The 27,195-nt window shown below is 41.9% G+C and overlaps 1 protein-coding gene across 2 annotated transcripts in view; it reads left to right on the forward strand.

Moving 5' to 3' along the window:
- LOC128350419 (amine oxidase [flavin-containing] B-like) overlaps positions 1-27,195 on the forward strand; it is a 107,417-nt gene that overhangs the window by 56,939 nt on the left and 23,283 nt on the right. The window contains exons 1-8 of one of the 2 annotated variants that reach the window (XM_053308712.1): positions 3,942-4,056; positions 4,151-4,255; positions 5,894-5,985; positions 11,711-11,852; positions 13,206-13,355; positions 21,533-21,692; positions 23,469-23,565; positions 24,308-24,361. In XM_053308712.1, the coding sequence (XP_053164687.1) occupies positions 4,187-4,255; positions 5,894-5,985; positions 11,711-11,852; positions 13,206-13,355; positions 21,533-21,692; positions 23,469-23,565; positions 24,308-24,361 (764 nt within the window). In that variant the 5' untranslated portion in view covers positions 3,942-4,056; positions 4,151-4,186. Of the gene's footprint in view, positions 1-3,941; positions 4,057-4,150; positions 4,256-5,893; positions 5,986-11,710; positions 11,853-13,205; positions 13,356-21,532; positions 21,693-23,468; positions 23,566-24,307; positions 24,362-27,195 lie in introns of those variants that run through there. The other variant, XM_053308711.1, reaches the window with a different exon arrangement.

The raw sequence follows: 27,195 nt of genomic DNA on the forward strand, positions 1-27,195 counted from the left end.
AGCAAAATGGGACTGTGCGTTCCCTTCCTTTCTAGCTAAAGGGAGGAAATGATAGACACACTTTCTTCCTATCAGCATTTTATTTATCAGTGGTGTAGTCTCAAATTCAGAAGTCCAGGCAGTCACCATGCCAGCCCACACACCACACCCACCCGTGCAGCTCTGCCCCATAGCCACACCTCCATGCAAAAAACACCTCAGCGAATGACAGCTTTATATTATTTTTAATGCAGTTTCATTGTTTTCTGGGCAAACATGCAAGCTGTGGGAAAGAATCATTTTAAAAAGAAACCTGTCCAAAGTATACTGGATCATATTAGCATTGCCAGTCATTAATATTCTGAGAGAAATAGATGGCGATAAAAACAATTGGGTGGACGCCCATAGTACAAGTGGCCACAGTAGCCAATAATCGGGAGTAATGGGAGTTGTAGTCCAATATCGGTAGAAGGGCCAGAGTTGTGCAGCCCTGGTCTACACTGACTGGCAGCAGCACTCCAAGGTTTCAGGTGGGAGCCTTTCCCAGCCCTACCTGGGGATACCAGGGACTGAATCTGGGACCTTCTGCATGCAAGGATACAGACAGGAACATAGGAAGCTTGCATATACTGAGTCCATCTAGTCCAGGGATCCTCAACATTGGGCCCCCAGATGTTATTGGACTTCAACTCCCATAATCCCCAACCAAAGGCCACTGGGGCTTGGGATTATGGGAGTTGAAGTCCACTAACATCTGGGGGCCCAGCGTTGAGGATCCCTGAGTCTATATCATTTTCTTTTGAATTCGATTGCTTGTAGTTTTAAACATCTCTTTTCATGGACTATAAAGGTAAAGTGTGCCACAGAGTCAGTGTCAACTCCTGGTGACTACAGAGCCCTGTGGTTGTCTTTTGTAGAATACAGGAGGGGTTCACCATTGCCTCCTCCCATGTAGTATGAGATGATGCCTTTCAGCATCTTCCTATATTGCTGCTGCCTGATATAGATGTTTCTCATAGTCTGGGAAACATACCAGCAGGGATTCCAACCAGCAACTTTCTGCTTGTTAGTCAAGCATTTCCCTGCTGCGTCACTTAAGGTGGTTTCTGTTGGGAATTCTTTGTGGTAGGAGAAATGCTTTTTCATTATAGCAGAGTGTACAGAGGCACAACACAGCAAAATTTAGTTAGGCATGCATGTATGCTGAGAGTAAAGTAACTTGGAGCCAGTTCATAGTTTCAAATCAATATAAATGGTATTTATTAGAGAACTCCATTCTAGATAGGAAAGTGAGGAGATGGGATCTCTAATCTAGCTAGCTAGCTGGATGCAGATGGATTCTGCATCTCTGCACACATGGTGCAGGGGAGAGAAGCTTGCATGTTGCAAGGTAGAAGGAAGGGAAGAGAAGGGGAAGAGGAAGTGCAAAGCAGGAAGGAAGGAAGTTAGTCCCTAAGAGTAGCAATCTACATTCCAAAGGGATAGTGTCAGAGCAGTAGAGAAGGGATGACCAATGTCTTGACCCTCTAGCCCTCTGACTTGCTAGTCTGTCCTCCACTGTCTTTGAGACAAGAGATAGTGCATAGTCCTTCACTTCCAACAGTTTCAAAGGTGGTAATGGAGCAAATTAAAAAAAACAACAACTAAACTTTTTAAAAACCAGGGTTGTAAAGAGTCTTGACAACGGAACTTATTTCCCCCATAGTGTTTTTTGCACAGGAAAGCATTAGGAGCATTTCACCTCAATAAACACAATCAAATATACACAATAAATATGACAGTGACCCAAGTGCAGATGAGAAATGAAATAAAACCGCATTAAGTCTTCTAGAGAGAGGTGGGACTTCAGGGATGCCACTAGAGAAGACTGCAGCTGTCCATAGACATCACAGCTAAACCCAGAGCCCCAGTAACTCTAGAAATGATCTGGAAAGGAGGACAAGGGGTTTCCTGAGTCATATAAGCCGGCCTAGCCACTCAGTAGTGCTGGTGCTGGAGAAAGGATAAAAATGTGGCTTTTAAAACATTGACATGATGTGGCTAGAATACCTGGAGAAAAGCATTAGGAAAATGGGTAAAAGTCATTTAAGTAACCTTATGGCTCAAATTCCTGAATCCTGCACAACACCTTTTCTACAGCTGGACAGTATGTCTGATTCCTGGACTGTTCAGGCCATGTGACAGCCCTACTTCTGTTTTCCCTGCCATGTTAAACCCAGCTTTTTCCTTCCTTGGTGGGGAAGGACTGTCAATGCTGCTGCATCTCCACATTGTGTGGGGCTGGGTGATTCCGCCCTCTCCCAAGGCAAAAACACAAAGTCTGGCTCATGCTAGACTTGCAATGTTTTGTAGTGATCATGGGCTAGGCAAAGGGCCAGGTAGGCCATGTGACTCTGTGCTCAGCCTTCATCGATCCACACAGTTCAGAGAATGCAAAGCCAAGCCCAGTACTGGCTGGCTGGTGGGAAGTAATGGGAGACCAGGTGGCTTATGTGTACTGTACAAACGTAAGAACAGCCCTGCTGGATCAGGCCCAAGGCCCATCTAATCCAGCATCCTGTTTCACACACTGGCCTACCAGATGCCTCCAGGAAGCCACAAGCAGGAGTTGAGGTGCCTCTCCTCGTCTGATCACAACGCTGCCTCTCCTCCTCTGATCACCTCATCCATGCTCTTTCTATGGTCTAAGGCTTTTACCAAAGCTGAACATCTGACACTTTGATCCAAAATATAGATGCAGTTCATATGTTGGTAATGTTAGGCAGTCCTCTCACGGAGGAGGAATGTGTGGGCAGCACCAGTAGCCTTTATGGGATGTCTTGCTTGAAAAAGGGGAAGATAAATGATGTGATGAGGCATCTGCCTGATGGAGCGCTGGCATGGAGGCCCTGGCTCACACATTCACATAGTGCATGATGAAGGAGAGGGGCACTCACCTTTTCCTCTACCACTACACCATGGCCATTGGTGACATATGTACCAGGGTATATTTCATTGGGGAAATGCCCCAGTGATTTCAATCAAGTTTACTCTTGGGTCCCTGTAAGCTGGGAATATTGGAAAAGGCCATGAACCAACAACACTTGTATTCTACTGTCCATGTCTTTGATCCCACAAACCCCATAGAACAAGGTAGCATTTGGTAAAGCAGAATTGTTCCCCCTAAGACCAGTTGAGATCCAACCAGTTCTTCAGAGATGTAGTCAAGTGGTGGTGGTGGGGAGGTCACCGGACTGTAGTCAGTGACCATCTAATAAGGATTAGTTGGTTATTGCATACGCTAGCAGTCTCTTCCTTATTTTATTATGCTATCATGCCTAATGGTCACATGCTTCCAATTACAAATTCAAATACAAGATCCTAGCATAAACTTACTGAAAGTGTTTATGATTACACCATCCTGCTGCTCTTGGAAATGTGCATTTGCAAGAAACAGATGTGCAAAACCAATACACAATGCATGGGAAATATTAGCAGTGATTAAATGTTGGGAAATGTGCATTTGCAAGAAATGGATGACATGCAGAACCAATACCTGGGAAATATTTGCATGGGAAATATTAGCAGTGAATAAATGTTACAATGTCATTTATCAGGAATTTGTACACATTCAAAAGATCAAAGGTTTTATCCCAGGATTGCTATGTTGAAAGAACCTTGATTTACACAATAAAGCATTTAGAGTTTCAATAATACTTCAGTTTCAATAATACTTGCTTGCTTGATTAGCTTGAGTCATTCAAAGTTCAAGGTGTTTCTCTGGAACTTTGAAATCCAGTAACCGCTCATGGTCATAGGCTGAAAGAGAGGTCAGCAGAAGATTTTTGACCTTGTCAGGGGTTGCTGCCTTTATTTCAGCATATGTCAACATCAGGCTTACAGCTTTAGTTGGCTGAAGTGAGCTCATGCAATTTTATACAAAAGTGACTGATTGTGTCAACAGTCCTGATGATAGTATTATCCTTTATTACTTGTCCCAAGGAACTGAATGGGCATCTGGGGGTTCTGTTGTGGAAAGGGTCCTCAATATTGATTTGCATCGCACCAAGATTTGCTCAATCAACTTGGCTATGCAAAGTAAATATCTGACTTGAGTGTCTCTTTTGTTTTGATTGAAACGGTTTATTGCAAAGTGGTATATAAATATTTGTGTGTGTTTTCTACCTTTCAGGGCAAATCTTATCCTTTCAAAGGTCCTTTCCCTTCTATGTGGAATCCCATTGCCTACTTGGATTACAACAATCTGTGGAGGACCATGGATGAAATGGGGAAGGAGGTATGGCCTGTAGCTGCTCCAGTTTAGCTAAGGAGCACAATTGCTCAGATTAATAAACTGATAGAATAATGCATTGCATTGTACATGCATTCAGGGGTCTGAACTCATGTACATATTTTTATGTGAATGACTGTACTGTGTTTGTTTAAAAAGGGAGCCTGGCTACAGGTCCTTCAGATGCATGGTACAGACAGGAAGAGTATTGTGTTCAATACACTATGTTGAACATAATACATGTCTTCAACAAAATGTGTGAATAACTGTACATCCATGCAGTTTGTGCATTGAATGTAACATGTGACTAGGGCTAGAGTGTCTGAACTGCAACCCTTTTTATTTGAGCCTTACTACCCTCTATTTGCTTCAGGATATACATCTTTCCTCTCTCATCGTCTTGCCTCTCCCCTTTCTACCTGCTAATGTTCTCCCCCCCCCCTTTCTACCTGCTAAGGTTCTCCTGCACTGATAAACTGGCTCTTTTTTGATGTGTCCAGGAGCAAGAATGAAAGTTCTCCTGTCTCTAACAGAGAAACAGCTATTTGGTTGGGTGGTGGTGATCTTCCATTGTATTGAATCTGACTTGATGATTAAGGCTGCAGTTCTATTATATATACTAACTTCTGGTTAAGTCTTAGAAGTGAGCCAAAAGCTTGGGATACTGAGGAAGAGGTAAAAGCTGGAGTGGGGAGAGACCATGTAACTACTTCCACATTTTGTGGAGTGGTAGGGTAAAATGTATCACCAGTCCTCCTGGCAGCTGCTGCTGATGGCTGCCATTTCCCCCCAGAATTCCTCAGGAACAACACTGCATCATGATGTAGTGTTGTTTCTGTGGCTTTATGTGAAAAAATGGTGGCCTTGTATGTATATTTTACCCAGAGGAGTCTGGTAAGAATCACAGCATAACAATTCCAAAATCCACCTCCCATTTTTTGCTTTCTACAACTCAGAAGCAAAACTAAGGGTTGTTTTGAGACATTATTATACATATCAGGGCTTCTAAAATCACTTCAAAAAATGATTTCTGATTGGGGTTTGTTGTCTGATCCCAAAACATGCTTTCTCAGCTCCAATGTCATGCCAAACTGTAGTTAAATTTCATGAACCATGATACAATGTGATGTCTGAACCATTATGTGGCTTGCTGTCTTAGGCAAGTCACATACTTTCTACATCATAGTTCTTGATTTGCATAAAATTGTGCAGTTCTTGATCTGCATAACAACAATGTTGCAAGGGAAACCTAAGAAAAACTGTACAGAACTTGGCTAATTTAAACCTGCTATATCATATCTTTCATATCTTCAATTCTGAATGGAAATCCATTATGTTTGATAGGCATAATACACTCTGAAAGTACAAAGGGCTTATTATATTGTGACAAACTGGAGAGTAGAGGACCTTTCAGAAGACAAAAGCTCTTTGGCATTATGAATAAACTTATAGAAAACAACAGTTCTACCTAGAGAACTCCATTAACTTTTTGCCTGTAAGATCTTGCATAGATTTGGCACTCCTGAGGAGAAAGCCCAAAGAACAGAGTAGTTGGATTTCTAAACATTAACAAATCAGAAGTATTTTCCAGTTCTGGAAAGATGTGTTTTGTGTTTTTGTTTTGTTGACTCTCTTCTCTCATAGATTCCCAATGAAGCTCCATGGAAGGCACCACATGCAGAGGAATGGGACAAAATGACTATGCAAGAGTTAATAAACAAAGTGTGCTGGACAAAGTGAGCAGTGGTTTTATACATAATTTATAAATAAATTTATAAATTTATACATAATTTATAAGATAGATATCAAGAATACCTGAGTACTCCTTGATCCTGAGGCTCTTGCAGAGAACTTATTTCCATTACAGTGCATGGGACTTCTGATTAGTTCAGAATTGGGAGATATGATGAAATAATTTATGCAGAGAAATGTATACTAAAATACAGCTTTTTTCCACCACAAGGTGACTTTAAGGCAAAGATCTGCACAAAACTGCTACAAATATTTATATATTGCTTCTCAAAGTGGTTTACATTAAAAAATAAATAAAAATGTGTATGCATTGATCATGTCACATGCTGCCTCAACATGCTTATCCAGCAAGCCTTATATTGAGTCTTGCTTGCCCCTTGGTAATAGTTTTGAAGCATTCCTTGTTTCTCAAAGAACAAATTGTTCTGGTAAAAACTAATCTGCCTACTTTCCTTTTACTATTCCTACAACTGGACTACATTTGGTCCAAATCAGTTAGGCAGTTCACAAGTTAGCCCACTTGCACCTCAAATGTTCACACATCTGCCATCTTGAATTGGGGTAGATGACATAATCACAAACTCTGCCTTTGAGGTCTCCCTCCAACTGTACCCAATTTGGTTCATATTGGTTCAGCCATTATGAAGTTGATAGGGGACACACACCCCTACCTCATAAGCTTACTTTCCCTTTAAAACGTAAGCTAAAAAAATTAATGTTATCAATGTACAAGGAAGGCAAACTTTTCTTCTTCAGTCTACCTCTTGTAGCCATGGTTACCTTTTAGCAAAATGTGGACCTTTATTCCCGACAAATGTCTATTAAGTTCTTTAAGTTTTCCATTATTAGCTGGGGGAAATAGCTTTGTGATTCTGGACCACTTTTATTACTTATTTAACGACATGTGTGGGGCAACTAAAAGAGGGGATGAACAGCAAACTGGATGAGATGTTGTGTGGCAGTTGTGCATCTTGTTTTCTCCTAAAGAGCAGCCTAGGAGATCCTGGATTGAGTTCATGGTGGGGAGCAGAGGGAGGCTTTAAGACTCCTCCCCCACCTTGCCCCCCATTGCAGTTCCTAAATCTCCCTCTCCCTCTCCCTCTCCCTCTCCCTCTCTCTCTCTCTCTCTCTCTCTCTCTCTCTCACACACACACACACACACACACACACTCCTATTTAGAAAAGACAAGATGTGCAACTACTAAGCAATAATGTCTCATCTAGTTTGACCCTCAGTCGTGATTGTCAAAACATATAATCAATACTGCATAAAACTGCAGTGTTGCTCTTTCAGTGGTTGACCATTTGGAACTATTACCTTGTTGTCATGCATGTGCATGAAAAAAAGATCAAATGTCAGGTCTCCCCAGAGGGCAATTCCACGTTTAAGCACAGTCTGCTCTTTCAGCTAGAAGAAACAAATGTGAAATGTTGCCTTCTGCATTGTAAACGATGAAAACCAGAAAAACAAGATTGTCAGAAGAATATTGCTCTTTTTCATTTCATGTATTTGATGTTTTATTGACTGTTTACAAACCAAGATTAATCTTTCTTCTCCCAGCCCCATGGTCCCAATCCTCCCATAGTTGCTTTTATAAAAAAATTAAGACACTGAAGATCAAATTATGGGTCTCCAACATATAGTCTAGTAAGACCCATAGCTTTTCCTGGAATCAGGACATAATTTGAAATGAGATTTTCCAGATACAACTTGAGAAGGTCTTACAATACTGGGGGTGGGGTGAGGTGCAGCTCTTGAAATAATAGTAATGAGAATGGCTGTGAGCATATAAAGAGTGCCTTTTCTAAACCACCATCTATTGCAAAAGACAGCCCTCATGGGAGCATGGGTATCTAAGTTGGCATCTCTCAATTAAGCACTACCTTGGAACGCTGAAAGTGGGGTCTTTGTGGGAGGGAGCAGGATGCACCAGCAAGAACAGAATCCTTCCTCTCACAAGCACCATCAGGTCTCCATCCCCCTCTCCTTCCCAGGTGGCTCATAGGTTTTCCAAAAGAGAGGTGTGTGCATGCGCGCATGCATGCATGCATGCATAGATTACCCATCATGTGAGGTAAGGCAAAAAACTGATTATGTTACATTCTACAGAAAAAAATGGGTATGCAGGAGCTTAACATAAATGCTTGAAGTTGATATACTGATGAGGCTGAATATACATGGTACAAATCAGCTCCTAGCAAACATCCCGATTGTTTTGGGGATGGCATGCACACAGCATATGAAGCCCATCCTAGGATACAGCTACAGTAACTCAAAAGCCATTTCTGCAATTTCCCTGGCTGAAAATTTGCTACGACAAGTCCCCTGAAGCTGTATCACTGAAGGAGTTAGTTCACCAGTTACATTCTACGTGTCCTCTTGGTGCAAGCCAAACATGAACAGCTTTAACTGAATCTCACAGAGCTGATTTTTACCATATGGGACACAGTTTCTTTCAAGTGTTCCTGCTCTCTGATTTAAAGGCTAAGTAATGAGCAAAGGTTCAAATACATAAAATGCAGTGCTTAAATACCAGCTGGAAGCAAGAAGGGCAGTGGATCTATAATTGTCAGTTTGGGAGTTTGTGCTCTTTCTTCCCTACAGATGTATAGGAGGATATTGAATAAGCTGACAAGAATAGTTTAGGCCAAGTGAGTTCTGCATCATTCCAAGGTTTGGAGATGATGAGCTAGAATGTTCCTCCTTATTTACCTGGGCGTTTTTCATACAGAAGACTTTACTGCAAGTTTACTGCTAGCCTTTGCTGAGAGTTCGAAGTTGCCCCCCCAAACAGACACAAAAGGTGGATTTTTAAACCCTGGATATTATTATTATTATTTTACACAGTCAGACAGGTGTTATTGACTGGTTTGTTTTATCCAGACATCGAGTCCTTCCCAAGGACCTGGGATGCCAGAATTTTATTGTCAGCAGTTATAGATATCGTCGCAGAATATAGGCTGTTCCCAGTAAAGCTGCTTTTTGTAATTGGCTGATGGTGATTTCTGTGGCCCCTATGGTGTTGAGGTGCTCTTCAAGGTCTTTTGGGACTGCACCCAGGGTGCCAATTACCACTGGGATTATTTTGGCCTTTTTCTGCCACAGCCTTTCAATTTCAATTTGTAGATCTTTGTATTTGGTGATTTTTTTCTATTTCTTTTTCTTCTATTCTGCTATCCACTGGTATCGCTATGTCGATTATTTTGACTTGTTTTTCTTTCTTCTCGACTACAGTTATATCTGGTGTATTGTGTGGCAGATGTTTGTCTGTTTGTAGTCGGAAGTCCCATAATATTTTTACATCTTCATTTTCTTCGACTTTTTCAATTTTATGGTCCCACCAATTCTTGGCTACAGGTAGCTTGTATTTTTTGCAGATGTTCCAGTGTATCATCCCTGCTACCTCGTCATGCCTTTGTTTGTAGTCAGTCTGTGTGATCTTTTTACAACAGCTGATTAGGGGCTTGCGTGCGCTGAGGAAGGTGAGAGCTATGCCAGAGGTCCAACCATACTGGACAGGTCTCACCAGAGGAGCCAGACAAAGAGTGCCTCTCCCATCAACAAGATGGTGAGACGTAACTTTAATAAATCTATACCGGATCAGTCGTCGCCCGGGTCAACAAGGACCGCACCAGGTGCTGGAGTCCCTGGACATTTGGTGGCAAGTGGGCAACAGGACTCAGGGTCTTCAGTTGAGCAACCAGGGCTGAAGACAGCAAAGTTACTGGAAGAAACGTCGCTTAACCGAAAATATTATTATTATTATTATTTTATTATTTTATTATTTTATTCAATTTCTACACCACCCTTGCAAAAATGGCTCAGGGCGGTTTACACAGAGAAATAATAAATAAATAAGATAGATCCCTGTACCCAGAGATCTCACAATCTAAAAAGAAATATAAGGTAGACACCAGCAACAGTCACTGGAGGTACTGTGCTGGGTATGGACAGGGCCAGTTACTCTCCCCCTGCTAAATAGAATCACCATGTTAAAAGGTGCCTCTTTGCCAGGTTAGCAGGGGTCATACTCTGATATAAATTGGGTTACACTCTGATGCACAATGAAACACACAAATTATGTGTGAAGTGCTCACCGATAGTTTGCAGGGACTTCGGGGTAAATCTGGATTGGGGGGCATGGTTATACAGTGGCCCTGCTCCTACCTTGATGGTTGTACTCAGAAGTTGGTGCTGGGGGATGCCTGTTCTACCCCTTGGCCTTTAGCCTATGTGGTACCACAGGGATCTTTTATTTATACATACATACATACATACATACATACTGTACATACATACATTTATATCCTTCCTGCTCTTCCTCCAAGGAGCCCAGAGTGGTGTACTACATACTTGAGTTTCTCTTTCACAACAACCCTGTGAAGTAGGTTAGGCTAAGAGAGAAGTGACTGGCCCAGAGTCACCCAGCAAGTATCATGGCTGAAGGGAGATTTGAACTTGGGTCTCCCCGGTCCTAGTCCAGCACTCTAACCACTACACCACGCTGGCTCTCCAGATTCTGTCCCCCATGCTGTTTAACACCTACATGAAACCTCTGGAAGAGATCATTCATAGGTGTGGGCTGCGGTGCCATCAGCTCTACCTATCTTTTAAGTCAGCAGACACCAGGGAGGCAGTGGATGCTCTGAACCATGGCTTGGAGGCTGTTCTGGACTGGATGGGGGCAAACTGAAACTTAATCCAGATAAGATGGAAGTGCTCTGGGTTGGTAAAACTAGAGACAAGGGCTTTTTCGGGTGTGGCCCCTCAGCTTTGGAACACCCTCCCTGAAGAGCTTCACCATGCTCCCTCCCTCAGTATTTTTTAAAACCCATCTTTTAAAAGAGGCTTTTTAATGTTTCACCTGTTGCTTTTACCCGGTAGGTTCTTAAGTCTTTAGTTTTTATAATTCCTAGTTTTTAGCTTTTTAAAGAATTTAATTTGAAATTTTAAAAGCTAATTCTGATTGTGGTTTTAGCTTGGATTTTTAACTTGTTTAATTTGGTTAATTTTATTAGTCTGATTTTATATTGTAAGTGTTTTATAAATGTTGTGAGCCATCCCACGCAGTAATGTTTTACTTATTTATAATATTGTAAATAAATATTATTTATTTATATTTATTTTAAATAAATAAAATGTTTTAAATTAAATAAATAAATAATCTGGCCAGTCTAGAGGAGATATGAGCTAAAAGCCTTGTGTGAAAACTGCCCTGCTATTGGGTCTCTCTGTATCTATACTAAATCCGCCCCCACCCCACTTCACAATGGAGAGAAGGCAACCAGAGGAACAACACAGGTTTTAGAGTGAGTTCCCACGCATCCCTTCAAGACTTTTCCTCTGAGGTGCTTTTGCTGCTGACTGAACTTTGCTAGTTTCTTCCTGCATTCTGCAATGATAGGTCTTTAGAAGAGAGATGATAGGTGCAAAAGGCAGGTGAAATCTGAGTTATTTAGTTTCAGAAGAAATGAATAGACCCTTGCACAAAATGAATTAAGATACGCTTAAAGGAATGTATTTTCAAGGTACTTTGGTATCTTCCCATGATGGTGGACGCAAATTATGAATTGAAAGGCAAACAGCTACTGTTGACTTCAACAAGAGAAGAGAGTTCCAACACATTTTCCTTTCCTTTCTGTTCGAGAGCACATCAGGAAGATGTTATCTAGCTTAACCAGATTTTTCTACTTTGGTTTCACATGCAGTTCTGCCAGACGGTTTGCTACTCTGTTTGTGAATGTTGATGTTACCTCTGAGCCCCATGAGGTTTCTGCTCTCTGGTTCCTGTGGTATGTCAAACAGTGTGGAGGGACAGCCAGGATATTTTCAACCACCAATGGAGGCCAGGTATAACAATTTCTTGCCAGTTCTATGTATTGGATCATCATGGCAACAATGCTGCAGTCACTTCTCAGTTCTGAGGAAACACAGTGTAGATTTTCAGCATAGATCAGTCCCCTAGATGGCATATAATGAGTTTTGATTCTTGATCCGTGTATCAAGAGAATAACTGAATTTGAAAGGCACTTTATGTAATGGTAGAAGCTGTTATTGTGCCAGCAACAACCACAAGTAGCACACATGTGGGTCAGACATGGGGGAAGAAAAATAGAAAAATGAAGCATGATGCTCATACATATAACCTCAAGTTATTCTGGTGTCCAGGGAGTCAATTACTCAGCATACCTGTGTGTTTATAGTATATTGTGGTGGGATCTGCAGCCTTTGGGCAGCACACCTAAAAGCATATCAAGCTGCCTTGTATTCTACCAAAGACAACCACAGGGCTCGGTGGTTGCCAGAAGTCAACACTGACTCAATGGCACACTTCATTTTACTTTATACAGAGCTGGATCAGCATTGGACCTAGCTCAGTTTTGTCTGTTCTGACTGGCATCAGCAATCCAGGGTTTCCGGCAGAGGTCTTACCCAACTTTTACTGTCACCTTTAAGTGGATTGAATCTGGGAGTTTGTGCATGTAACCCATATGATCTGCCACTGTTATGGACCCTTTCCAGGAAGGGTCCAAAACATTTTGCTGCCTGGGGTGAAGGACACTATATTTCTCACTCTGCAGGTGGGTGCAGTGTGTGGCATGAGAGCCTTCTCGGATTATGCCGAAAGGCCAGCCAGTGGTGGAAGGGTTATTCCTAGCTCATATCAAGGGGGAAAGAGGGGAAAGAAGACACATTTTCCAGTGGCGTGAGGAAGGAGAAATGAATGATATACTGTCCAGTGGAGTGAATAAGAGTAGTAGGGAAGCTTTTGGGGTGCTTGCACCCTCCACATCCCTCCTCACAGTTGTACCTGAGACAACCACTTCACTCTGTTTCATGGAAGGGCCACCTTTACACTTCTTAAAAATGATTTTATGGTTCTCAGTTTTTAGCTTTTAAAACAACTTTTAATTTGAATATATTTTTTAAAAAATGTAATTTTAGTTGTGGTTTTAGCTTGGTCTTTTAACTTGTTTAAGTTAAAGTTGGTTTATTCTAATCTTATTTTATATTGTATCTTTTTATTAATGTTGTGAGCTGCCCTGAGCAGTAGTGTGCTGGAAGGGTGGGCATAAATAAATAAATAAATTAAATACTCTGTTCACCATTGTAATGGATTCTATTGCAGTTCCAGGTATCCTGTTTTGTGTGGATTTCAACAATTTTTCCTGTTGTACAATATTATTTTTCTTTGTCTTCCAGGAGCGGAAGTTTATTGGAGGTTCTGGTCAAGTTAGTGAGAAGCTTATGGAATACCTAGGAGAACAGGTTAAACTCGAGAAGCCTGTAACATTTATTGATCAGACAGGAAAAAATGTCATAGTGGAGACACTGGATCATGAAAGATATGAGGTAATTTAAGACGGCATTATAATATCTACAAAGGTTCTCTTTGGTCAAATACAGTGAGGAGAAAATATAATGAGCAGGACATGTTATTTTTCAAAAGAAAGCAAACAAAATCCTTAAAATATAATGAATCAGTCATGATTACATGCTATTTTATTTTCTAACTATTCTATTTCTGTTGATTTTTGTGGCTACACTTAGTTGCTCACAGATGGGTCCATTAAAGGTAATAGGATCTGTCCACATGCAATTCTGTTGTGATTACATCTTATATTTTAAACTCATTTAATATTAACTAGTATGTATTCAGATTGTAAAAAAATTATTTTATTTTTGGTAAAACATTGGGATATTTTTAAACTCCTTTACTGAATGAGTTATAGACTAGGGGTGTGCAATTCGGGATTTCGGGTGATTCGGCTCGGACCCGAACCGAATCACCCCTGTTCTGTTTTGTGCCCGAATCTGGGTCACCCGAATCACCCTTGATTCGGTTCGGATTCGGATTTAATCTGAATCCGAATCCGAATCGATTTGGGGGGTAAAAAGGGGCCCAGGGGCAAAATTTTGGGGTGGGGTGGTAGTGCCCAATGGGTAGAGTCTACCACCCCAATTTCAGGGGGATTGGGCAAAATCCTGATTTTTGGTGATTTTTTAAAGTTTTAGTGACTTTGGGGCAGTTTGGGGGCATAGCATGGGATATGGGCAAAAGGAGTGGGGTGGAGTGGTAGTGCCTAATGGGTGCAGGCTACCACCCCAATTTCAGGGGGATTGGGCAAAGGGCTGATTTTTGGTAAAATTCTGAAAATTTCATGTCTTTGGGGCATATTGGGGCATATTGGGGCAGAAAGTGGGGCCTGGGGCAGAATAGTGGGGTGGGGTGGTAGTGCCTGATGGGTGGAGGCTACCACCCCAATTTCAGGGGGTTTGGACAAAGGGGTGATTTTTTGAGAATTTTTGAAGTTTTAGTGACTTTGGGGCAGTTTGGGGGCAGAAAGTGGATCTGCCCCAAAATAGTGAGGTGGGGTGGGGTGGTAGTGCCTAATGGGTGGAGGCTACCACCCCAATTTCAGGGGGATTGGGCAGAGGGCTGATTTTTTGAGAATTTTTGAAGTTTGGGTGTCTTTGGGGCAGATTGGGGGCAGAAAGTGGATCTGCCCCAAAGGAGTGGGGTGGGCTGGTAGATAGTGCCTAATGGGTGGAGGCTACCACCCATCCCCAATTTAAGAGTGATTGGGCAGAGGGGTGAATTATGGTGAATTTATTTGTATGAGGTTTGTCTTCATAAGGTGAAGTGTGCTAAATTGATTACTTCCTCATATTATTCATAGTAAAGGAAAGTGTGAAAAAGTGAAAGTGGGGTCATGAGAGTTGTTTAATTGAAAAAAATCTCATTTGCTATGATAGAATGAGCCCCTGGTGGCGCAGTGGTAAAACTGCTGCCCTGTAACCAGAAGGTTGCAAGTTCAATCCTGACCAGGGGCTCAAGGTTGACTCAGCCTTCCATCCTTCCGAGGTCGGTAAAATGAGTACCCAGAATGTTGGGGGCAATATGCTGAAATCATTGTAAACCGCTTAGAGAGCTCCGGCTATAGAGCGGTATATAAATGTAAGTGCTATTGCTATTGCTATTGCTATTGCTAATTCACACCTCAGAAGTTTTTTCTGAGGTGTGAATTCTCATTCTATCATAGCAAATGAGATTTTTTTCAATTAAACAACTCTCATGACCCCACTTTCACTTTTTCACACTTTCCTTTACTATGAATAATATGAGGAAGTAATCAATTTAGCACACTTCACCTTATGAAGACAAACCTCATACAAATAAATTCACCATAATTCACCCCTCTGCCCAATCACTCTTAAATTGGGGATGGGTGGTAGCCTCCACCCATTAGGCACTATCTACCAGCCCACCCCACTCCTTTGGGGCAGATCCACTTTCTGCCCCCAATCTGCCCCAAAGACACCCAAACTTCAAAAATTCTCAAAAAATCAGCCCTCTGCCCAATCCCCCTGAAATTGGGGTGGTAGCCTCCACCCATTAGGCACTACCACCCCACCCCACTATTTTGGGGCAGATCCACTTTCTGCCCCCAAACTGCCCCAAAGTCACTAAAACTTCAAAAATTCTCAAAAAATCACCCCTTTGTCCAAACCCCCTGAAATTGGGGTGGTAGCCTCCTCCCATCAGGCACTACCACCCCACCCCACTATTCTGCCCCAGGCCCCACTTTCTACCCCAATATGCCCCAATCTGCCCCAAAGACATGAAATTTTCAGAAATTTACCAAAAATCAGCCCTTTGCCCAATCCCCCTGAAATTGGGGTGGTAGCCTGCACCCATTAGGCACTACCACCCCACCCCACTCCTTTTGCCCATATCCCATGCTATGCCCCCAAACTGCCCCAAAGTCACTAAAACTTTAAAAAATCACCAAAAATCAACCGTGAACCGAATCACCCGAATTTTTCATGCCCGAAATTCGGGTGATTCAGCTGGTGCCCAAAAAATATCGGGGGACATCGGGGGTGATTCGGTTTGGCCCCGAATCACCCGAAATTGTTCGTTTCGGGCACAGATCGTTCTGTGCCCGAAATTTTTTGCACATCCCTATTATAGACATTTGCTAATAAGTAAAATTAAATGTGATTTTGAATCTCACTTTTTCACCTTCAAAATGTGCAAGGATTCTTAACAACTTTTTTCACATTCACTTTGAAACCCTGTAGTTGATGTGCACAGGGTGTTTCAGTCTGCATAGTTCTCCCAAGTTTTTCTGTAAATATTTGAAGCACTCTTAGTTGTGGAACTCAGGACCAAATGGGGAGTGTAGGATGTTGCAATCTGAACTTGCCCTTCAGGTGCATGTACAGGGAAGCCTTGCTATCTACAGATCTGACATCCATCAGATTATTTGCGGTCAGGTAATTGACACCAGATCTCGGCATACATGGGGGAAAAAATCTGGTTTTTAAAAGTTTAATTTTGTGTATCCGTGGTATTGGTAATTTCCGGCCACCATTTTGAGAAAAGGTTTTATTTTGTGGCTCATTTTAAAGAGAAAAGCATTTCCCCCCTACAATTTTCCATGGAAAAAATTGGGCAATTGGGACTTTGGGGTGGTATTCCTGGACAGCTAGAGACCCACAGAGCATGTTAGGGCACTTTATTTAGCTATTTTAAACATTTTAATCCTTTTTTGCCCATTTTCTAGCCTCCAGGAACCTATTCCCATTGACTTTAATGCCTTGTTATCTGTGGTTCCATTATCCATGATTTTAGGGCAGAATGTAACCCCCGTGGATAATGGGGTTCATATGTACAAAAATCAGGCAATGTTTGTATTCATCATTTTAATTCCTCATATTGTCTTGCAGCGGCTGGTGAAATTATGTGGCTATAGCAAATGGCTATTGGTGGACATTTCAAGTGGTTTTAGAGGAAGGGAGTGGCAAATTCATTGCTGTGTACATGTGGCTGCTGGCTGGCCAGCAACACCTTGCATGAGATTGGGAAATGATGTCAGCAGCCAATGGCTTTATAGTGCTGGTCTTGCAGTCTCCTTTTCCCAACAACACAACTGCATAACATCTACCAGTAAGGGCAGGGGGTCCCTGCCCCTTGGTTACTACTCAGTGGCAGCAACCATTTGCTATTGCCACACCACATCACCATGGCTCCTTTGTACATGGTTAAGTCCCACTGACTAGAATGGCACTTGGATATGTGCAATAGTGAGCAGCCTTAGTGCTCACTGCTAGTTTTGAGACTGAGTTAAGGGCCAAACTGCACATTAAATTGTCAGTCAATCAATCACCTTTATTTCGGTCTTAGGCCAGCATAAGAATATGTGAGGTACAGGCAGGGGTTCAGTATAAAATATAAAACTACAGTTATGAAGCTATAAAAGTGTAGGGTAGTAATAAGGTGGAATTTTTTTAAAAAAATTTTAAAAATAGAACTGAGACTGTCTACGAGAGAAAAGTCTGCATCCTAGTAAACAGTTGGTCAGAAGGGCTCTACGTGTAAGGGTACTTAAAAACAAGAGTGTTTCAAAATAAATAAGAAAAATTAAAGTATGCAAATAAAAGGAGGTTACAATAACTTGTGTGAGAGCGGAGGCTAAGGCTGGATTTTGTAGGCTCAGCCCACGTTCCCTCTAGGCGGGAATTGTCATGGCCCTGTGGATTCTACACAGCACAGTAGGCACAGAACTTGGCAGTATTGTGTGTGTGTGATGGTGGGGTCTTCATCCAAGAGGAGCAACAAGGTATAGAATTTACCTGAGCAACCAGGGTACTTGAGGAGTACTGGCAGGATGAGGTTGGTGCGACTGTAAAAGGGGCAGAAGAAGAGAACATGTGCTATAGTTTCAACATGCCTTGTGTCACAAGGATATGGTCTCTCTGCCTTCTAGAACAGCTGACGGGAGGGCATGGCAATGTGCCAAAGTGAAGTCCCTCATATGGTCTGGGATTTCCAGCAGTGACAGTTACACAGCAGGAGAGGGGAGGTATCTCAGACTTTCCAGTGTGGGGAAGTCTGGGATCCTGCCTAGGTCTGTTTGGCATTCTATGTCCAACATCCTTTTTTTAAGCACAGATTTGGCCTGGTCATATCCCATAGCTAGTAAAAGGGGGAGAGAGAATCCCAAGCTTGACAGTTTGGTCTGGACAGCTCTTTTCCAAGAAGATAGAAAGGAGTCTGTGGGGGGGGGGGAATCCATGAGGATGGAGGACTAGCTTAACCCCGTAGGTGATGGTGACCAGCCATCCACTTTCATCTAGCCTCCACTTTCATCATTCCTGTCTCTAGTTGCCGAGTGGCATTTGGAATGCAATATTGGATTTGGAGGGCAGCTATTTAAAAATGTGGATTGTACCAGTTACAAGGGGGCAAAGCTAATAGGGGGACCCAATTGTGTGCCATAGAGTAGCTGTGCCAGCGACTTGGCTTCAAATAATTTGAGTGCCACAGTGGCCTCCTTTGGCCCAGAGAAATTTCAGGAAAGCAAAGGAGCTCCTTTGCGTGGCGAGGGCGACATGTTCACTGTGGGCCCTTCTGGAGTCAGAGGCATGTAGAACCACCCCCAGTTACCTAAAATAGATGCTCAATCTTGTGGGCGTTTTTACTTCTGGAACGAGTCTTGGGTCTCTTAGCCATGATTTTAGTTTTTTGATAGTTAATTTTGAGCTGTTCTTCCTTGCAGAACTGAGCTAGAACTACCAAGGCTCTCCTTAGCCCAGTAGGGGTCCTTGAAAGGATTGCATCATCATCAAAGTCTGGCCTGTTTAAATGGCTCACCATATCATTGATATAAAAGTTTAAGAGAAGTGGGGCAAGTATGCATCCCTGTTTAACTCCCTTGTGCATAGGAACTGGCTTTGAGAGGTGGCTTTGAGAGGTGGCCTTGAGAACTGCAGCTGACCTTAAGGGACGTGTCTGTGTGTGTGTAGGATATGGATCAGGTAAAGCAGGCATTGCTCAATCGAGGAGGTTTCCAGCTTCTCCCATATCTTGACTCTTGAGATGGAGTCAAAGGCAGCCTTGAGGTCAATAAAGGCTGCATATAGAGAGGTTATACTCTTGTTGGAATATTTTTTGAATGAGATGTTGTAGAACTAAATACTGATTGACCATAGATCAGCCCTCCCTAAAGCGTGCTTGCTTCTTTGCGAAGAGGTTTACATGAGCTATCCAGTCCCTAAGTTCCCATTGTAAGTGTCTTGCATAAAGCTTGTCGATGTTGTTGAGCAAGCTGATGGGCCTGTAGTTTGCAGGGTCCTCTCTTCTGCCTTTCTTGAATATGGGAACTATAATAGCTAATCCCCAGTCACTAGGGATACTTCCATGTGAATTGATACAGATGAAAAGTGCGACCAAGACTGGATCCCACTACTCTGGATAATTTTTAATGTTGCAAGGGGATAAGGTCCCCGTCCCAGGGGCCTTCCCGGGTCTCAGATGTACAATAAGGCTCTTATTTTCAGATATAGACACAGGTGGCCATTGGCCACTTGGGCAAGTCTTCCTTAATTCCCTATCTGGAAGGAGGAAACCACAGTCATCAGGGAGGTATTCGTAGAGCCTCTGAAAGTAATTTACTCAGACCTCTGGTAAGATGTGACTATCTGTGCCATTCCAGTTTTGGGGAAGCCAGCCGTGATACTCCAGAACGTGGAACGTGATACTCCAGAACTTGGCCTTGGCCACCTAGATGAGTCACTCTCATGTGGCCTTCATGTTGTCTCTTTTCTTGTGTGTCACTAACTGTTTGTAGAGTTTCTTCTGCTCAAGGAGATCCCTCTCTCTGCAATTGGGCCTTGCTGCTCCTGTAGGTGTGATAGCTGGTTTGAAGCACTTTCCTGGCCTTGACACAGTCCTCATCAAACCAGGGTTTGGGAGCATGTGCAGGTTGCTTGGGGTGTCTGCTGTTTTACGTGATAAGTGAATTTGGAGGTCTTCTAAGGTTTCATAGATCAGCAGCGGGGCGCAAGGTGAATCCATTGTAGTTAGGTCCTGTTGATAGCTCTGGAAAGGTTATAAGGCAAGCAGTTCTGCCAGTTGTTTGTCTAGTTGGAGAGTCCATTTAGCTTGGCAGCTACCTTTGCATAACGGTAAAATGAGGGGATGAAAACGATCTTCAATGCTGTACGTCTGGGTAAATGACCAAAGTTGCAGTGAGACCAGAAAGTGATCACTGTGGAGGTGTGGGATGAGATGATTATGTAGTCTATAGTGGACATTTTAGAGCCAGACAAGTAAGTGAATTCCCCTGGTGGTCATCTTTAACTGAGCCATTTAGTATCAGCAAGTTTAGTCTGTGGAATGTTTATGTAAGACAGAGACCTTCGTAGTTGGATCTCTGATCTTTGGAAAGACGAATGAAGGGAAGATGATCTGCTCCCAAGTTGGGAGGGTGCCAGTGATAATATGTGCAATAGTGATCAGCCTTAGTGCTCACTGCTAGTTTTGAGACTGAGTTATTCAGTTAAGGGCCAAACTGCACATTAAACTGCTACTACCAGTGTGTCTGGTGGTGACTCAGAGGCAAGCTCTCTCTGTAGCTGCTCCTGGGCTGTGAAATGCACTCCTTGCAGAAATCCGTAATCTGAATTCTTTATTGGCCTTCAAGAGAGACCTCAATCTCAATCGCTATCTGTTTGGCCTGGCCTTCCAAGGTTTTTTAATTGTTGTAAATGGTTTTAATGTTGTAAGCTGGTTTTTCAGGGTTTTTAATCTGTTTTGAATGTTTTAACTGCTATTGTTTTATAGTGTTTTACAACCTCTGTTTTTAACTGCTAATTTATTTTAATTGTTTAGTTTTAATGTAAACTGCCCTGAGCCATTTTGGAAGGGCAGTATAGAAATCGAATGAATGAATGAATGAAGCACATTGCTGATGCTTTTTGTGCTTGCTTTTTCTGAATAACAGTTGAGGGGCACAATGCAGTTTGGGGCTGTGGTGGGAGGAACAGGAGATGTAACCCTTTGCACCTTCCATGGCCCTGATCTGGTTCAAGTTCTCTGTGGTTGCTGTTGGTCCTAGGAAGGAAGCTGCTTTCTCTCCTGGGGCAAATCACAGCCATGGGAGAATCCAGTTTGATACCATGATGGGGGTCAAATAACTTCTCCTGTTGCAACAGTCCCAATGCCTCTTGCAGCTGCTATTTAGGTAGAGAAAAATAATCACGCATTGGCCAACAATGTACTTAAAGGAATGGGTTGTTACTTGAAGAGGCTGCTGTAGTGACATTAAGAGTTCCCATTGAATCATTTTCTTATGAGTGCTTTGGCACGGAGTGCGAGGCCATCTTCAGGAATAATAGCACACACTGAATTGAAGAAAATAAGTTGGCTTTCATGTCAAAAGCCATCTAAAACTAGCCTTGTTCTCTCTTTGACACAACAATCTTTTCAACAACTTGTCGCTCAAACACTTAGAAAAGTGTAGGCATCTATTTTTGTCATTTATTTAGTGGCTCCCCATCACTTACCACTCAGTGCAAAATTGTATTGTCATTTCTTTAAGTGGAAATGACACTTAAAATCACTTTAAATAATTGTGTGAATATGCTTTCTAGATAATTGGAAGTCTACTATTTTAAAAACATTTTTGTGTTCCTTGGAAAGATAGATTTAATCTTGGTTTGTTTCCCCCCCCCCCCCACAGGCCCAATATGTTGTTAGTGCTATCCCCCCAGCACTTAGTCTAAAGATTCACTTCAGTCCACCTTTGCCTTCGATGAGAAATCAGTTGATCAACCGGGTTCCGATGGGATCAGTCATCAAATGTATGGTATACTATAAGGAAGCCTTCTGGAGGAAAAAAGGTATTTTATGAACGGAAAGGGAGAGTGGCCAGTAAGGGAATAATGGGCTTCAATTTACAGTAATCCATGAATCTAGAATTTAGCACTATCAAAACTTTCAAAGCTTTTCCATTTCCTCCCTAGTCTTTAAGCCCATATGTGTGTAAGGGGCGGGGGGAGGGCGCTCATCCCACTTTTCATTGGTGTGGTCTCCAGAGGTTTGTTTACTAAAAACAAACATGTTTAACTTTGTCAGATGTGTCTGTCTGTGTGGCAGACCTTCAGTTTCATGGGATGACCCCTGGTTCTAGTGTTCTGAGAGAAAGGGGAAAATGTCTGTTTGTCCACTCTCTCCACACCATGCATAGTTGTATACACCTTGATTATGTCTCCCCTTAGTTGCCTCTTTTCCTAAGTAAAGAGCCCCAGATGCTGTAGCCCTGTCTTATAAGGAAGGTGCCCCAGGCCATCTTGATTGCCCTTCTGCACCTTTTCCAGCTCTACAATATCCTTCTTAATATATGGCGACCAAAACTGTTCGCAGTACTCCAGATGTAGCCGCACCATAGATTCATACAAGGGCATTATAATTCTTGCATTTTTATTTTCAATCCCCTTCCTAATGATCCCTAGCATGAAATTGGCATTTTGACAGCTGTCATACACTGAATTGTCACCTTCAATGAGCTGTCCACCATGTCCCAAGATCTCTTTCCTGGTCAGTCACTGACAGCTCAAATTCCATCAGTGTATATGTGAAGTGGTGTGTGTGTGGGGGGGGAGTGGGTTTGCTCCAAAATGCATCACTTTACACTTGCTTACATTGAACCACATTTGCCATGTTGTCACCCACTCCCTCAGTTTGAGAGAGATCTTTTTGCATATTTTCACAAACCCAAAAGTGCAGATGTCAAGTTTAATTTGCATTTGCAAATGTATTTTGTTCCACATTCCTCTCAGTGCTAGATTAGAAATGTCAACTATGTTTATAACCCTATATACTTGGAAATATGGAGAACTGAGATTAGAATCTTCTGAAGGCTTTGTGGTTTTGGGATTGCTTTTTAGGTATCTTTTGTGGTCAGGAGGTAGGTCTTTAATGCCCAATAGGGATGTGCACAAAATGGACTTTGTGTTCTGTTTTGAGCTCAAAATGAAATGCAGATGGCCAAAACACTAAAAAATATTTCAAGTTTGTTCCATGAAAACAGCCGTGGCTGATCGCTGTTTCAATGGAACAAATTCAAAATGTTCCAAGTTTTCTGGCCATAGGTAACAATGGGAAAACTCGAAATACCCATTGTTCCCCATAGGTAGTTCCTAGGCACACCAAAGTGGTTTGTGTGGTAGGGCATGATGTGCAACCTACCACCCAACCCACAAAAGAAATGGGCAAGCAAGCAATTGAAACAAATTTTTATTCTTTCCCCGAAACCCCCATAGGACAAGCAAAGCATACACAAAAGAAACAGAAGTTCTAATGCGAATTCTTACGAAAACACTTTCTCCTGCCCTAAACTTCCAAAGCTCCTAGCTGTGGCTTCCTGCTCCCTTGAACTTACCAAGCTCCTGATGAGAATCAAGCCTCCTGCCAATCTCTCACCCTGAGAAATTATCCTGCAGCTCTGCCATGAGGCACCTGACCTCATGCTAGTCTGCACTCTCCGCACTGACTTCCTTTCTTGTTGCCAGAAATCCCAGCAACAGCTCTCTAGTCCCACCCACCTAGAGGGAGGGGAGCCTAGTCACTACAACTCAATTGCTGATAACTTGATTTACTTTTCACTCCTTTTTTAGATTACTGTGGTACCATGATAATTGAAGATGAAGAAGCACCAATTGGTTTGACACTAGATGATACCAAACCTGATGGAAGCTTTCCAGCCATAATTGGGTAAGATAGCAAAATGTTCCCCATTGTGCCTTGTAGGAAGGGAGTAGAAGGCTGAGAAGCAGAATCTAAGTTTGAGAAGAATACTATCTGTGACTTGACTGAAGTATCTGTCGTATGGTCAGCATGCACACAGAGCACTTGCTGTGGAAAGTTCGCCATAATATGATGGTGGCTTCATATTTCCTATGTGGTACAGAAAATTGCCCATGAAAAAGGATCCTAGTGGATTCAGAATGGGATTTATACTGTCTTAGTTACTAACTTTGTGCCTATTCAGTTTTATCTCTGCTCCTGTGTATTGATGTAAATGATTCCTGCGTTTTTGTAACAATATCAGGGCAGCTTCATTTATTAGCCAAAACACTGAAACAGGAAATGTGAATCTTCTTTAAAATGCACTTTGGTAATGTGCAAAAGACATTTCACATTTTCCCATGTGTGGATTGTGTAAGCTGTACCTATATCAGATGCCTATGTGTTTCTTCACAGAGGAAATCTACACTTTTCTCTTTTCCACATTACCCTAGAAGTGTGGAAGGAAGAGCCACCACATAAAATGGAAAGCTACTTTCCATCTCAAGGTTTGGAAAGGGGCTTTAAGAAATAAAAGGATTAAAAAAAAACCCCACCAAACTAGCAATAGTTGATTCTGTTTTAAAATGTATTAAATATGTGATAATCAAAGTAAATGTTTTCATTCTCTTCTATATTTTTCTTCACTTATTCCCTTTTTCATTTTTAGTTTCATTCTTGCTCGGAAATGTAGAAGATTGGCTCACCTCACTAAGGAAGAAAGGTATGCGCAGTATACTCAGAGGTTTAGTTTTCAATAGCCAAAATGTTGGGCCTTTCTTTCCATATGGTGGCAAAAATAAGTATCTGCTTATGAATATAATACACTATATGCAAAGATGGTAACACTTAAGCATCAGACCTCCAAAACCAAGCTCTTAACTCCATAACACCTTGACTCAGAATAGCATAGCCATGTTTAAAATATTGTTTTATTAAAAAAATCCTATATTGAGCCATTTCCAATGGTATACAGTAGCCACTGGGGTACCCCATATGCACAGTCAAGTTGGTTTTGTTTCACCTCCTTTTTTAAGGCATCACTTCATGGTGATGTGTTTTAGATAAAAATTAAATACAGTTCACCCTGATTTGATCTGGGAACATGATAGTGTCAGGAGGCCTCGTAGCGGCTCTCTATAACAGCCAATATTTGACGCTTATCTGTTACCCTGATACCACTGTAAAGTAAGTACAGAGGGAAACACTTATCAGAAGTAGTACGCTAAAGTATTTTCAGGCATCTATAAATTCTTTTTCCTTGATTATGGGGAAATTAGATACTGACATTTTTGTTCACTCAGGCCTTTTAAATGTTGATCTGATTTTAACTGTTTTTTAAAAAATTTCCTTTAAATATTGTTTTGTATTGATTTTTTATCCCCCCCCCTTTTATCTCTTATTATTTAATGTCCCCTGCTACCTGGGCAAAGAGGCACCTTTTTAACATGGTGATTCTCTTTATTTAGCAGGGGGAGAGTAACTGGCCCTATCCATTCCCAGCACAGTACCTCCAGTGACTGTTGCTGGTGTCTATTTTATGTTTATTTTTAGATTGTAAACCCTTCAGGGACAGGGAGCCATCTTATTTATTTATTATTTCTACGTAAACCGCTTTGGAAGCTTTTGTTGAAAAGCAGCATATAAATGTTTGCTGTTGTTGTTGTTTTTAATGTGTGCTGTAAGCTGCCCAGAGAACAATTTGTTATGGGGCAGCTAACAAAATAAAGTTATTTTATTATTATTTTATTAAATAACTAATAATATTATTTTAGACAGAGATGATGAGTAGAACTTGCAGCTTGGAATGAATGAATAAGTAATAATTATTGTAAATTGCCCAGAGACGAAAGTTTGGGGCGATATACAAATTTGATACATACATACATACTGATATTATTCATTGTGTGTGTTGGTGATGAGGAACTAATATTCAAGAAGAATCTTGCCCCAGTGATCAGAGAGCTCACTCTGTGAAGGCTCTCTATGAGAAATAGAGCTGGCTATGTGAAGGCTTCTTCTGAAGTCCATTTTAAAAATAAGTGTTTTTAGAAGTCGTGTCCTGAACCCAGGGCTGTCCTTAGAGAGCTCTGGTGGGGTGCAGGACCTGGGGCAAATCAGCCAGTGCAGTGCCCCCTTCCAACTAATTTTAATGGGAGTTAAAATAGTGGTTTTTCATCAAGAAAGAAGCCATAGGACAGTCATTTTTCACTTGACCATCTGCTCTAGTCAGCATAGATTTAAATACAAATGGGAAATAACAAAAGTGCTGTTAGTGTCATAGTGTTTAGTGGAAACACACTTAGAGCTTTTATAAAGTAAAGGTAAAGTGTGCCATCGAGTCAGTGTCAACTCCTGGCGATCACAGAGCGCTGTGGTTGTTTTTGGTAGAATACAGGAGGGGTTTACCATAGCCATCTCCTGCACAGTATGAGATAATGCCTTTCATCATCTTCCTATATCGCTGCTGCCCGATATAGTCTGGGTAACATACTAGTGGGGATTCGAACTGGCAACCTCTGGCTTGCTAGTCAAGTCATTTCCCCGCTGCACCATTAGCAGCTTTTATAACACATGATTAATTTTACATTATGAGACCCAGGGTGGCATTATTCAACTACAGAAACATTAATGTATATTCCTCAGTTACATGAATGCTTTGGAATGCAAAGTAACTACAGTGATTATGATATTCAAATTAGTACTTTGGGGTAGTGTCATTAGAACCGGTGTCATCGCTCCACTGTAAAGAGATTGATTATTGCACGCCAGGTGGCTTATGGCTTGATTTGATAGGAAGGGTAACTTTTGAAGAATAATAAAATATTGGTTTAGCTATGCTAATTCCTTGGTGTTTGAAGCATTCCAGTTACTATATTTCAGTTTGTGTAAGTGCACTAAGAGAACATCGGTAACCACTGAGTGGGCTCCTGTTGCTGTGAAATGAACGAATGTCTGAGTTATTGAAAGGGGAATGCCATAAAAACTGTTTATTAGTAGGTGGAACATATGTCTGACTCTGAAATACCTCATGGTTTTGGGGAAAAATAGCATGTAATAGTAGGACATGGGGCATTTGTCTGTTTACCCAACGAAATACTTTTAATCTAGCATATAGTTAATGACTTGCTCAAGCGTTTACATTGCTATGTGAAATACAATATAAAAGCAACAGTGATCATGCAGGAAGATGTGTCTGGATTCAACGCCCCCCCCCCCCCCCACCGCCAGTCCCTAAGCAAGTAGTAGCCAGTACTGCTAATACCTGTGCTGACACACAGTGTTGTGCATGGGGGATCATATCCAGAAGGTCCACTGAGACCTAGAAATCCTGCTTGCTGCATTTGGGGCATACTAAGATTGGGAAGTTTTGGGAAGGCATTTGTGACGCTGACCAATGTCTGGCTGAAGAGCTCTGATATGACACATTGCACCCTTGCTTTTAAAAAGGGGCTCCATTCATGCAGCTTACTAGGCATGGGTGGAGCTGAAGCCCCCTTTTAAAAGCAAGGGGCAAGATCCATCCCCTTCTGTTACTCCTCGGAACAACCATCTGAC

Source organism: Hemicordylus capensis, chromosome 3 (assembly GCF_027244095.1).
Source record: "Hemicordylus capensis ecotype Gifberg chromosome 3, rHemCap1.1.pri, whole genome shotgun sequence".
In the NCBI taxonomy this organism is placed as follows: Eukaryota; Metazoa; Chordata; class Lepidosauria; order Squamata; family Cordylidae; genus Hemicordylus; species Hemicordylus capensis.